The sequence below is a fragment of the Antechinus flavipes genome, chromosome 4 (assembly GCF_016432865.1).
Source record: "Antechinus flavipes isolate AdamAnt ecotype Samford, QLD, Australia chromosome 4, AdamAnt_v2, whole genome shotgun sequence".
NCBI classification, from domain to species: Eukaryota; Metazoa; Chordata; class Mammalia; order Dasyuromorphia; family Dasyuridae; genus Antechinus; species Antechinus flavipes.
In genome coordinates this window covers 388,444,558-388,457,713 of record NC_067401.1, presented here as the reverse complement: position 1 = coordinate 388,457,713, position 13,156 = coordinate 388,444,558, and the positions used below count along the sequence as shown (strand labels likewise).

The 13,156-nt window shown below is 38.5% G+C and overlaps 1 protein-coding gene across 2 annotated transcripts in view; it reads right to left on the bottom strand.

Moving 5' to 3' along the window:
* The window catches only part of CACNA1S (calcium voltage-gated channel subunit alpha1 S), a 101,638-nt gene that overhangs the window by 56,588 nt on the left and 31,894 nt on the right, over nucleotides 1-13,156 (bottom strand). For both annotated transcript variants that reach the window (XM_051998675.1, XM_051998676.1), the window contains exons 4-10: nucleotides 11,975-12,117; nucleotides 11,580-11,732; nucleotides 9,513-9,718; nucleotides 6,431-6,534; nucleotides 5,055-5,200; nucleotides 4,466-4,547; nucleotides 2,496-2,656 (exon numbers count right to left, since the gene is read on the bottom strand). In XM_051998675.1, the coding sequence (XP_051854635.1) occupies nucleotides 2,496-2,656; nucleotides 4,466-4,547; nucleotides 5,055-5,200; nucleotides 6,431-6,534; nucleotides 9,513-9,718; nucleotides 11,580-11,732; nucleotides 11,975-12,117 (995 nt within the window). The remainder of the gene's footprint in view (nucleotides 1-2,495; nucleotides 2,657-4,465; nucleotides 4,548-5,054; nucleotides 5,201-6,430; nucleotides 6,535-9,512; nucleotides 9,719-11,579; nucleotides 11,733-11,974; nucleotides 12,118-13,156) is intronic.

Here is a 13,156-nt window from a genome sequence, read left to right as displayed (position 1 = left end):
TTCCAAAAAAAAAAAATTCCTTTTTGAAGATAAATCCTCCCTTCTTTTGCAAAAGGATTCATAGAAAATTTTCCTTAAACATTATTGTATTGATCTTTTAAAATATGAGAGTTTGCTTTATGAAATCTCAGTTTAAACATCTTTTCAGGATTAGGAAGGGACTTTACAGTTTTATTCTTCCTCTCAATTGTAGTTATGAAACACAACCATGGTCTGAGAGACTTGCCTGAATGGCTTGATCAAAAGTTTTTGGCAAATTGACAGCTTCAGTGGGCAAGGACAGTATCTATTCTTGTATTCATACCCTTTCTAGTCCTCTTTTTAGCACAAAGGATGCTAGTTCATATTAAGAGGTTATTTTCCTTTATGCTGCCTATTTAGGGTAGAATATGAAAGTGAGTCTTGGGAATCCAAACCTGGACTCCTACTACATACTGAAAATCTCAGCCCTGAGAATTCTGCAGTATTTTCATAGGACAAAGCTCAGTTCTAATAAGATATAATTTAATAGGGACACAGAAAAACTGTAATGAATATAAGAGATTAGTGGCTAATAACCCCAAGACTGGGAAATGAAATCATTATTCAAATAAAACTGTGGGGAATATTTGATGGCTCTATAATAGCCTCCTCCCCCAATTCCCAGGGTTGGAATCACTGATTATACTATATACTACAAGAAATTCTCATTGGTTTAATAGTCAAAAGCTATTTTGAAGCAATAAATAATTATGAAGAAAAATGAATAGTACATTCATTTCAGTTTTGAAGAGAAGAAAAAATACACATATTGAATAGGTCAAATTATTGAACACAAAATTAGTGAGTATTCTTATGCAAAAAATTTTTGCCTGACAAGAAGCAATATTGCTAAATTAAAAAGAAAAAAAGCAGATGGGGGAAACATGATAAATGAGAAAAAGTCTGAGACTCAGAATTTGTAAAAAAAAAAATAACTACACTAAATAAGTAGAATTCAGCCTTCAATGGAGAAATCATCAAATATCTTGTAAGTAAACAGTTTATAAAGATGAAAATACAAAATGTGGGATGTTGCTCTAAGCTGGCTAGATACAAACCTCTTTTTAGATCCTCATAACTACCTTGGAGTGGATTGCCATTTTCTTTTCCAGCTCATTTTAGAGAAGAGGAAACTGAGGCAGACAGAGTTAAGTGATTTGCCTAGGGTCACACAGCTAGTAAGTGTTTGAGTCCAGATTTGAATTCAGGAAGAGGAGATTTCCTAACTCCAGGTCTAGTGCTTTATCCACTGCTCTACCTAGCCACCCCTAAAAATGGAATATAGGTTGCCCTTGGAAGAAATAAACTCCCTATCAGTAAAGGTCTATAAATGGAAGTTGGATGACTAATATAAGGTTTGTTATAGAAGAAATTGATCTTTCAGGCAAAGGTTAGAGGTTGGTCACTGGGCCTAGAGAAACAAAACAAGTTCAAATTCAGCTCAGATACTCACTAGTTGTGTGACTTTGGGTAAGTCACTTAATCTCTGTCTGCTACAGTTTTCCCCATTTAATAGCACCTAACTCCAAAGATTGTTATGAGGATATGACAAAATATTATTTGTGAAGCACTTTGCAAATCTTAAAGTGTTGTATAAATGCTATTTGTTATTAAAATTTTGTGAATTTATTCTATTTACTTGTAGCAGCTTGTTGGGTGCTATGTCAATAAATGGTAAATATTGTCAAAGCATTTGGTACCATAAGGATGGGTCTTTTTGATAGGGTTGTTTGTGAGTTGTTTTTATGTTGTCTATCCTTTAGATTGTGAGTTTCTTAGGGGTAGAACCTATTCTTTGCCTTTGTTTCTTCATCCCTTAGTAGAGTGCTTAATAAGTACTTAATGAAACACTAATTGATTAATAATGTATACTGAGCACTGATTAACTTAGTGCTTAGTAAATGCTCATTGATAAGGGAGGAAAACAATAAATAACGATGTCATTTATCTGACTGCCTCTTGATAATTGTCTATATTTGTCTTTAAAATTTTTAAAGTACTGTCTTATTTTTCCACATACATGTAAAATAATTTTCAATATTTATTTTTTGTAAATCTTTGTGTTCCAAATTTTTCTCCCTCCCTGCCTTACCTTTCCCCTCCCCAAGACAGCAAGCAAGCCGATATAGGTTAAATAAATGCAATTCTTTTAAACATATTTCCATATTTGTCATACTGTACAAGAAAAATCAAACCAAAAGGCAGGTAGGTGACTGTAGGTAAGCCACTTAACCCCAATTGCCTCAGGAGAAAAAAAAAAAACAAACCAAAAGGGAAAAACACCATGAGAAAGAACAACAAACAACCAAAAAAGGTGAAAATACTTCAATCTATATTCAGTTTCCATAATTTTCTGTCTCTGGATGTTGACAACATTTTCCATCCCAATTTAATTGGAATTGTCTTGAATCATCACATGGTACAACATTGTTTTTTGAACTACTTCTTACCTACCCTTGACTATCCCTTCTCACCTTGCAAATGGGTCAACCATAGAGGCTGGAGGTGGTGTTCTGAGGCAATGGACAGGGTGTTGAGGGCCACGACCAGGATCACCAGCCAATAAAAGACCTTGGATTTCACCACCTCTTGACATTTCCGGCGGAAGATGCGATTCCAGTGTCTCCAGTGCCGGCTGGAAGATGGAGAAAACAAGGAATAGGGTAATCCAGAGCATTAGTGCTAAAACTGTGCTCCTGAGCATTTGTAATTTCCTTTTCTTTTAAAACCCTCCATCCCATCCCCAATATCTTTTCCACTATTCACAAGTAAATCTATTCAACAACTGTCTTTCAATTCCTCACTAGCGACCTCCACATTATATATAACAGAAGCATGTTGATGGGGAAAATGCATTTTCTAAAAGGTTATGGGCTTTAAAGGAGGGACTAGGGGTAATCAAGCTCCTGTGACCAATTCCTATTTAACAATGTGTCTGTGCTGAATTCAGGGTGATCGTGTCAGGGAGATGGAAGCTCTGGAAAAGAGCTAAACCAGCCCTCAGACCATCTGGGATTGCATATGTCTCTGTCCACACCCGCCATCCACAGTTTCTTATGGAGAAAGGAGGAAGGTCAGTTTCATCATTGGTCTTCTGGGATAAAAAGCTAAGGTATTAGATGGAGCACTCAGGCCTGGCCTGAGGAAAATCTGAATTCCAATTCAGCCTTGGTAGCAGGATGATCCTGGGTGAATTACAACCTTTCTCTGTCTTGAGTTTATTCAACTGTAAAATGGGAATCATAATAGCACCTACCTTGTAAGGTTGTTATGAAGTTCAAATGAAATCATATTTGTAAAGCAGTTAATACTAACACTTGCCACCTTATATGTTCTTAATAAATGTGAATTCCCTTCTTTCCTCCCACCAGTCAAGTTATTCCCCAAATATCTATTATATCTGTGCTGTTTTTCAAACAAAAACAAAAACAAACCTCAGGGATAGTTTTGTGTGTGTGTATGGCTGTGTTAGGGGAAGGAGGAATTGCTGGGAAGTGGTAGTGGTTCAAAGAAATAAGCTCAAATGGGTAACTTGTCTTTGTGGTTTTGGTGGTTGTGTTCTCTCTTTTACACACAAAAAGAATAAAGAGAATAATCTTTAAGAACGTTATGACGAGAATTAATTATTCTCAAACGTCTCTCAACAATAGCTCATGCACATATCCACAAGTCCTCTGCTTAAAGAAACTCAAGTAGCAATAAGATGAAAAGGAATAGGAAAAAATGAATCAACTAATCTACAGCCCCTCCTGTCTGTTCTATTCAGATTTGGGTGGAATCTAGCTTAGGGGTCCTCAAACTATGGCCCGTGGGCCAGATGCGGCAGCTGAGGATGATTATCCTCCTTACCCAGGGCTATGAAGTTTCTTTATTTAAAGGCCCACAAAACAAGGTTTTTGTTTTTACTATAGTCCGGCCCTCCAACAGTCTAAGGACCCCCTTTTTAACTGATCCTCTATTTAAAAATTTTGAGGACCCCTACATGGTGGATGCTCTCTTAACCTATGCTGTGGAAAACAGCTGAGCCCAGAGGCAGGGGAGAAACTATAGGATTTGGAGGTAGAGAAACTGGGTTCAAAAACCATGCTTTACTACTTATTGCTTTTGTGACCATAACTCAACTTTGCTGGGTTTTAGATTCTGCATCTATTAAATGAGAATTTTGGCCCCAGTGTCTCTGTGATTCCTTCCAGTTCTGAATCCTATACTTCTCTGGAACATTTTTCAGACTAGTAGAAAAACTGTCAGTCTGGATATTTGGAAAACTAATCAGCGAGTTTCCCAAATGGGTCAATGAGATGACTTCCATGTTTTCCTCAGTATGGACAATGTATAGTTATTATATATATAATATTATATAATAATAATATCATATATAAACACATTATATATAAATATATTATATATCATAAATATATATTATTATATATTTGTGGATACTCACAGAAATTGGATAAATTTGTTCAAGCCTTCTATTTCATAGAGGCTCTCTGTATCTGAGCCACCTTCATCCAATGACAGCTTTCCTAGGGACCCAAGAGAAATAGTCAGCCAAAAAGCAGATGGGCTTTGCTATCTCTGAGGAAATTTCCCACACTGGCACATCTGGAAAGCTTTTCCAAAGTAAGATCCTTTTATAGGGCAATGTTTTTCCAAAACATAGTTGTATTAAAGAGACATTATTATGACCTGCATTTTACTCCAATTCTGGGTCTTTTTTTGTGGGCTGCATATATGTGACTGAATTGGTGGGGAGAATTCTAGGTAAAATATATTAAGGTTGTTAGCGTGAGAATTTTGAAGAAGAAAATCAATCTTCTTTGAAAGAAGAAAGACAATCTTCAAGAGAGAAAGACATATATGTAGCATGCTAAATGCCACTGGTTTGGCTTGAAATCCAGGTTACATTGGGATGGACTCATCCTGGCAAGGTAATATAAAGTCCTGGGGAGGATCCCTCTCCCCTCTGTGTCTCTAGTACTGTAGAGAGGGCCAACAAGGGGGATGTTGCTCTGAGCTGGTTGGATACAAACCTTCTCTTATATCATCAATATCCATGACTTCTGCTTGAGTGATCCAGTTCATATAACCCTTAAGGTCTTCCTCCAATTGCTGCTTTTCCCTAAGCTTCTGAAAGGTTCCCCGAGACTTAGCCTTTTCCCGTTCTTTGGTGAACTCACTGAAATGAAACAAGAGGAGAAAAGAAAAGATATTAGTTGGGTACCATCTTCCCTGGAGACAAGGAAGGCTCAATGCTTGAATGAATGGTCACCTCTTTCCCCCACCCAGGGCTGTAAATGGTACAGATAATGACTACCTGAAGTCCGCCATATAATCCTTGGCAAGTTCATGTTTTTCATATTTTTTTATCTGAGTCTGAATATCTTTCATTTATAAAGTAACCCTTAGAAAGAGGTGATGGGATCTATTTATCTTTTTTTTTTTAAATTTTTTTGCTGAGGCAATTGGGGTTAAATGACTTGCTCAGGGTCACACAGCCAGGAAGTGTTAAGTGTCTGAAACTAGATTTGAATTCAGGTCCTCCTGATTTCAGGGCTGGTGCTCTATCCACTGCACCACCTAGCTTCTCTGGGTCCATTTATCTTTAAAAAAAAAATTCTTTCCTCTTTTAGATGAGAAAATGGATATTTGAGAATAAAAGAATTTGTTTAGGATATCATAGCTGGTGAATGGTATACCCAGGAATTGAATCCAGGGGCTTTTTCAGTAATATTATTTCCTCTGAATTTAATATTTAGAAAGTGGGCAAAGGCACTGCCTCCTTTATGATTTACTCCCTGAGGAGTGCTTGAGCCAGTTGTAACATCTCTAAAAAAACCTGATTGTTACATTTTCAATCCCTAGTGTCTATGACCTGCTCTCTCTGAGGACTGATGGTTTCCCACACCAGGGGGGGTACCCAAGAAAGAAAACAGGGGAAATCTTTAGAGTTGGATGACAAGAATGAGGCAGATGACTAATGTAGGTCAGATGATAGGGCCCCTATTTACAACATCAGTCAAAATTTGGTGAAAAGTTACTCACTACAGCTCGAATATCCTACAAGCGGAAGGTGAAGTTTCTGTACTGAATCATGGGTTCATAGTGTCCGATTTCTAGATTGGACTATTTAGAAAAATTCTAATTTTTCTCAGAAGATGACTGAGAAGAGAAAAATGGTAATGGAAAAAGAAAAGGGTTTGTGGCAAGGAAGAGAGGAAAATGACAAAACTGATTAAATCTTCTAGTAGCACATGCCTTCTTTTGTTATCCTCAGAGTCTCCTAAGGGAGAAAGTTGGATTAAGATAAACAAGATAAGAACTACATCACCAGAGAAATTGTGGTGATCAGCCATACCTCCTCATGACTCCTGTGCCCCTCAATACCCCTACCCTTCAACACACTTACCCACTCAGGACACCCAGAACGAGGTTAAGGATGAAGAAGGATCCCAGGAGAATGAGGCTGACAAAATAAATCCAGGGCCATTCGTTTCCAATGGCATCATTGACCTAGGGATCAGCAAAGACTGTGAGTTTGGACTTATAGAATCCGAAGGCTAAAAGAGGCTTCAGGGATCATTTAAGCCAGAAATTCTTAACTTTCTTTTGTGACTCCCTTTGACAGTCTGGTGAAACTGATGAACTCCTTCTAGAATTATTATTATAATAATTATTTTGGTGAGGGAATTGGGGTTACTCAGAGTTACACAGGTGGTAAATATCTGAGCCTGAACACAGGTCCTCCTGATTCCAGGGCCAGTGTTCTATCCATTGTGCTAACTGGTTGCCACTAGAATAATTTTAAAATAACTTAAGGCAATATTAATTAAATTTCCAGTAGAAGATAGTGAATATAATATTGTAATTTTCCCCCATTCTAATTCATGGACCCCCTAAAATCTATTCATATATCCTTTGGGGTCCATTGAGAGCCCCTGATCTTCATGTCTCTGTAAAAGACTTTGGGAAGAATAAATGGAAAGAATGCTGCATTTGGAGTTAGAAGAGGCTAGGGTCTGGAGTTGCCTGAGTTCAAGTCCTAACTCAGACGCTTATCAGCAGTTCCAATTATGCCTGCTCAAGCACCGAATAATAAGTATAGAGTTCCGATGTCTTTGTGATTGGTAGAGAAAAGTCATCGAGTAATGAACATAGGTAAAATGGCTGAGGTTAAGCATTGAACTGTAAATTCAAAGACAGAGACTAAATATCTCTTTTTACCAGGTGATAAATTGAAGCCAAAAGTTCTGAGCAAGTCATTTGTCTTGTGTTAGTCCTTGTTTCCCCATCTACAAAAGTAAAGTAAAAATATCTCCTGAGGGTGTTGTGAGAATATAATGAGATTATGTAAAGTGCTTTACAAACCTTAAAGGGATATGTAAGTTAATTATTGTTATTAGGACTTGAACTCAGGCAACTCCAGACCCTGCAGTCCATTCATACACTATCTAACTATCTTTCTGGATCTCAATTTCCTCATCAGCAAAGTAGGACTAATAATGTCTATAGTTTCTGTTTCACACAGTTTTTATGAAACCAGAGTCCTATTTTTTGTTACTTATGTAACTGAGGCATGGGGAAGGCAAATGACTTGTGTAAGGTCACACAGTTAGTCAGGGTCAGAACTGGAACTCAGATCTGATTCCAAATCCAGGGCTGAGTTCAAATCCAGTCTTAGACACTTATTAGCTGTGTATGACTCTGGGCAAGTCACTTAACTTTGTTTGCCTTAATTGGAGAAGGTAATGACAAACCACTCTGCTATCTTTGCCAAGAAAATCCCTTGAACAATTTGCTCCACAGGGTCATGAAGAGTTGTCTGGATTGAATGGCACAACAATAAGAAGAACAATGCTGATTTCCTCCTTTTCTTATTTCCTGTCCTTTCTTACTTACTCATTCTAGAGCTTTTCATCTAAAGGAGAATAGAAAGGACCATGATCCACTACTAGAGGAAGGAAATCTTTTTGACTATAAGGAAGAAGTATTTGTAAAGATGAGGACCATAGAAACCCAAAGTTGAAAAGACTGTTTCTCTTTATTTAAAAGAAATGTTTTGGATGTTACAGACTTAGGTCCTTTCCCAGCTTATCCAACAGTCAGTACTTCTAGCACCCTCTGAGGTCATTTTGTCCATCCTTCTGCCTATCTGAAAGACCTTTTTTCTTTTTTTTTCCTCTAAGGCAATTGGGGTTAAGTGACTTGCCCAGAGTCACACAGCTAGGAAGTGTCAGGTGTATGAAACAAGATTTGAACTCAGGTCCTCCTGACTTCAGGACTGGTGCTCTACCTACTATGCCACCTAACTACCTCTCTCTCTGCAAGACTTAAATCTATCCTGTCTCTGGCCAAGAAAGTCTTTTTCTTTACTTCTTTTTGACATTCTTCTACTGGCTACTCCATCATTAATTAGTTCCAATCTTTGGAAACAGAAGAGACAATTTGTAAAGGGCTGAAACTCTTTGAGTTCTCGCACTGAAGTCAAACAACTGAGCACTTAAGACTAACTACTGATTGGACAATACTCTATTAGCATATGCTTGAAAAATGGTCCTTCCCACTGTCTTGTGCTGGCTCGATAATTGGTGTATACAGAGTTTGTAGGAGGGACTAGGGGGTGGAGTAAGATTAGCCAGAGTCACTTCTGGGCAGGAGACGAAGAAGGAAGGTTGTAAAGATTCTGTGTCCATCCAATTCATTCCACCTTCTAAAGACCAAAATAAAGACCAAGGACTTTTGCTTATCCTGACTCTGGCTGCCTCTAAGGTATCCAGGGTGCTAACACAGTTATCACAACAATTAGTCTTGTGCAGTTAATCCTAGACTTGGAATCCAGCGATCTAGAGAGTAGATCCAGCATTGTACCTTGGGCAAGGCAGCCTCTTTGGACCATAGTCATTTTCATTTGTCAAATAGGGATGAAAACATCTTCCCTCCTTATTCTATAGAGTTGTTCGGAGAAAATATGGGGTAAAGGATTTGAAAGTACTTTCCCCAGTATTAACTGGAATCCAAAGGCAGGATGCTATTATTTGTTCTGGATTGTCCCTGTCTGGAGGCAGGGGGATGGACACAACCACCTCCAAACACCATTCCTGTCTCCAAGAATCCCAAGACTCCAGAGTTACAGGAATGAATCATTTCCAGCCTAAAATAAGGGATAATTAGTAGTCAGGAATGGACTCTTGGGCTCTATGATTCTCAATTGTTATGTATCTTGCATGCTGATAAGATGCAGTGTTCCATCATTAATCTCTATCCTCTCTAGGACTGAACTTCCCCAGGGGACCGAGGAGTATGGCTAGGGAATCTACATTTTAGTTTTACATTTAGTTTTCCAAGAGAGAAGGAAGCAACAATGACTTAACCTGGACAGCTGCTTTCTGATGCCTCCTCTAGCATCTCCCCCCCTCCACTCCCTTGCCTTCCTCCTCTTATGGCTGGGTAGGGTTGGGGAAGAGATCATGCAGGCAGCAGCTGAGACCTACCCAGTAGAGGACATCAGTCCAGCCCTCCATGGTCATGCACTGGTACACGGTAAGCATGGAAAAGCCAAAATTATCAAAATGGGTGATGCCATTATTGGGACCTGGCCAGCCACCTCGGCACTCGCTGCCATTGATGGTACATGGGCGTCCGGAGCCTGTCCTAGCACAAGGGGATGGCTTCTCATTCTCCACTGTGGCCACAATGTCTGGGAAGAGGAAGGAGGCAAAAGCATCAGTTCTGGACCCAAGAACCCCTTCAGACTTGGATATGACTGGATGGGACAAAGGGACTGGTAGGTATACAACCTGTTTCCTAGGAAGAAGAGTCAGGCACTATTGTGTAATCTTGGCCAAATTAATTGAGCACTTTAATATTGTTCTTCATATTCAGAATTGTGCTCATCCTTACCTATGGGGTATAATATGGGAAAACATTTTGTGGACTTTCAGATAATGAAAGAGCTAAAAAATATTGAAACATTCAGAAAACAGCTCAGAAAAGTCTTTTCTCTTTGTTAATTATGAAATAACGAATTTTAAGTCTTTCCTGCAATACAGGGACTATAAGGGCTCACCTATATGCTTATGGAGGGAATAAACTGAGACATGGGATCTTTGCCTTTTCATACTTTATATTCCTTTTCATTGCCTCCACTTTTCCATGCAAGCCCCAAGAATAGTTAATAATCAGCAAGCTGAGCAATTTTTTTTTAATCCAGTGATAAAAGTATTGGAGAGTCAGAGTAGTAAAGTGGAGAAAATTCCAAATGAATACGCTTCTCCTCTCTCCTCTCCTTACATAGAAAAGATGGAGAAATGTAGGTTAAATAATAGCACAATTAGATAGATATGAAGCTGGTTAATTGATCTGACTGAAAGAAGGATTAATCTTAGAAATCTAGTAATCTTGGAGATTACTAAATCACTAAGATCTAAGTTCGAGATCCAGCTCAACATCTTTTCATGATGAGACTATGGACAAGATTATCTGACCCCTTTGTTTTCTTAACTGTCAAGTGGGAATCAAAATATTTTCCTGTTCTGCAGCACATGGTTATTGTAAGAAAAGAGCTTTATATACTGCAGGATACTCTCTCTATATATAAATTATTATTATTATTAGGACTTCTGAGGTTACTAGGGCAGTTAAATATGTATATAGAGTAGAAAGAGGATGATGAATGAGGAATGTTTTTGAAATCTAGGTAAACATGAATGTAATGTAGGACTATTGTTCCATGAGAAATGATGAAGGGGAGAATAACCTGGAATATTTGTGAAAACTGATGCAGAATGAAGTGAGTGGGACCAAGAGATCAATTTATATCATAACAACAATACTGTAAAGGGAAGTATGTTTGGAAGACTTCAGAGCTCTGACCAATGATGATTTTAGAGGGCAGAGCATGCTGCCCACCTCCGGACAGCAGATGGTGGACTCATAATGCAGAATGAGACATACATTTTTGGGCATAGCTAATGTCAGAATTAGATTTCCTTAACTGAGCATATTTATTATGAGGGTTTTTATTTTTCTTTCTTTCTTTTCTTATGGGGGTGCAAAAAAGGTAGAGAAAGAAAAAAATAGATGCTTACTAACCAAAAAGAATTTTTAAAGAGATCTAAGGCAATTTTTTGCCTAAGTTTTTCACTTGTCTATGGTACATGGAATAAAATATATTGCTCTTGGGCTTTAGAATTCTTGATTGTGCATATTTGTTACAAGGATTTCATTTTTCTTTGTTTCTTTTCTTTTGGGGGTATAAAAGAAGCAGAGAGAAAAATAGAAGCTTACTAATTAAAAAGAATTTAAAGAGATCTAAGGCAATTCTTAGCCTAAGTTTTTCACTTAAGATTTGGTACATGGTACCTGGGATAGTATACAGGATAGAAAATATTACTCTTAGGCTTTAGAATCAGTCCTCTCTTGCACTCTATTTCTGCTTTTCTTCAGAGAGTCTAAACCAAGACCAATCAATAAGCTTGGGAGAAAATGGCCTAGCCTGTCAATTGGCTGAGCCAGCCTCAGGACCTCTCTAGATTCTTTTCTCCCATTGTGGGGCCCACCTGTCCCAATGAAGTAGCAGGTCTTGTGCATTTTTCCCTTGAAGAGTTCCAGTCCGATGATGGCGTAGATGATGACCATGAAGAGGACGAGCAGGGCGATGTGGAACAGAGGAATCATGGCTTTGATGATGGAATTGAGAACAACCTGCAAGCCTGTACAGGTCAGGGAGAGTCTATCATTGTTCTTCTCTTTCCCCCCAATCCTGAGTTATCTCCCCCTTTTCCAGAAAGCCTTTTCTCAAGGAAAGAAAAGACAAGCCCACCTTTCCATTCCCATCCACCCCAGGGACCAGAGACTCCCCAACTTCTGTCAGCAGGGAGACCCAGAGCTAAAACCAGGGGGAAAGGATGGGGACAAGGGAAGAACAGGTTCTGCAAAAGGCACTACCACCCACTTGGAACCCCTGACACCAGTCGGAGGGGTCTGAGGACTCGGAAAGCTCTTAGGGCTTTGACATCCAAACCGGCTCCTTTGCTGCTCATGGGGGTTGAATTGCTTTGGATCAGGTTGATCTCTTCCAGAATCACGGTGGAAACCCTAGAAGGGAGAGGAGGGAAAGAAGTAGAACCCAACATGTCAGAAAACCCCATTGTCTCAGCTCTGAAAGTTTAGAGTGCTGGGTTGCAAGGGGGCCCTTCCAGAGGATCAGCCTGACCCCCACAACCACCCTTGGCTCGGAGATATTCCTGAGCAGGGAGCCTAAACCAAGTGCCATTTCCATACCTTGGCTATCTGACTTTGTGTACATTTTCCCTTCCTCTCTGCCTATTTTACCCATCCTTCCTCATACTCAGCTCAGGTTCTCCATGAAGCCTTCCTTCCTGTCTTTAGTTATTTCTCTCTCTCTGAATTGCATCTCTACCATAAAACTTGTCATTCAATTACCCATAGCTGCTTAGTATTCTCTAAGAACTCATGTGCATTTGCCTTGCCACCCCAATTTTAGAGTAAAGCTTCTTTGTGAAAGGACCTGTGCCATGTGCTTCATTTGTGTTCCCTAGCAGCACAAGCATAATGGTGGACACATAGTAGACCCTTAAAAAATACTTCCTGAATTGAACTTCATGATATAAACTCAGTAGTTGGATCATTATTAGATATATAATAGCCAGCCAGTACAGACTCATTCATATCAAAATACTCATGCATCAAAATTACTTTGTATTTATTTTGTTTACAAAGTAATTCTGATCCATGAATATTTTAACATGAGTAGAATTGCTCTGAATGGTTGCCAGAAATGGAATCATATTCTGACTTTTTAGCACATATTATTTAATTAAATTATTTGATTTAATTTAATTCATGCTTCTGCAATTACTTATCTGTGAACTGTGGTAGAATTTTTTAATTTAAATTTTTTTTATGAAAAAAATAAATTTTCATTTCTTCCCATTCTATCTTCATAAAAAAAGGGAAAAAACAAAATCCTTGTAACAAATATGCGTAAGTGGGCAAATCAGATTCCTTCATTGGACATGTCTAAAACTCTATGTTCCATTCTGTACCTTTCTGTCAGAAGATAACACCAGTAGAATGTAAGCCTAGGGCAGAGACCATTTCATCTTTGTTTTTG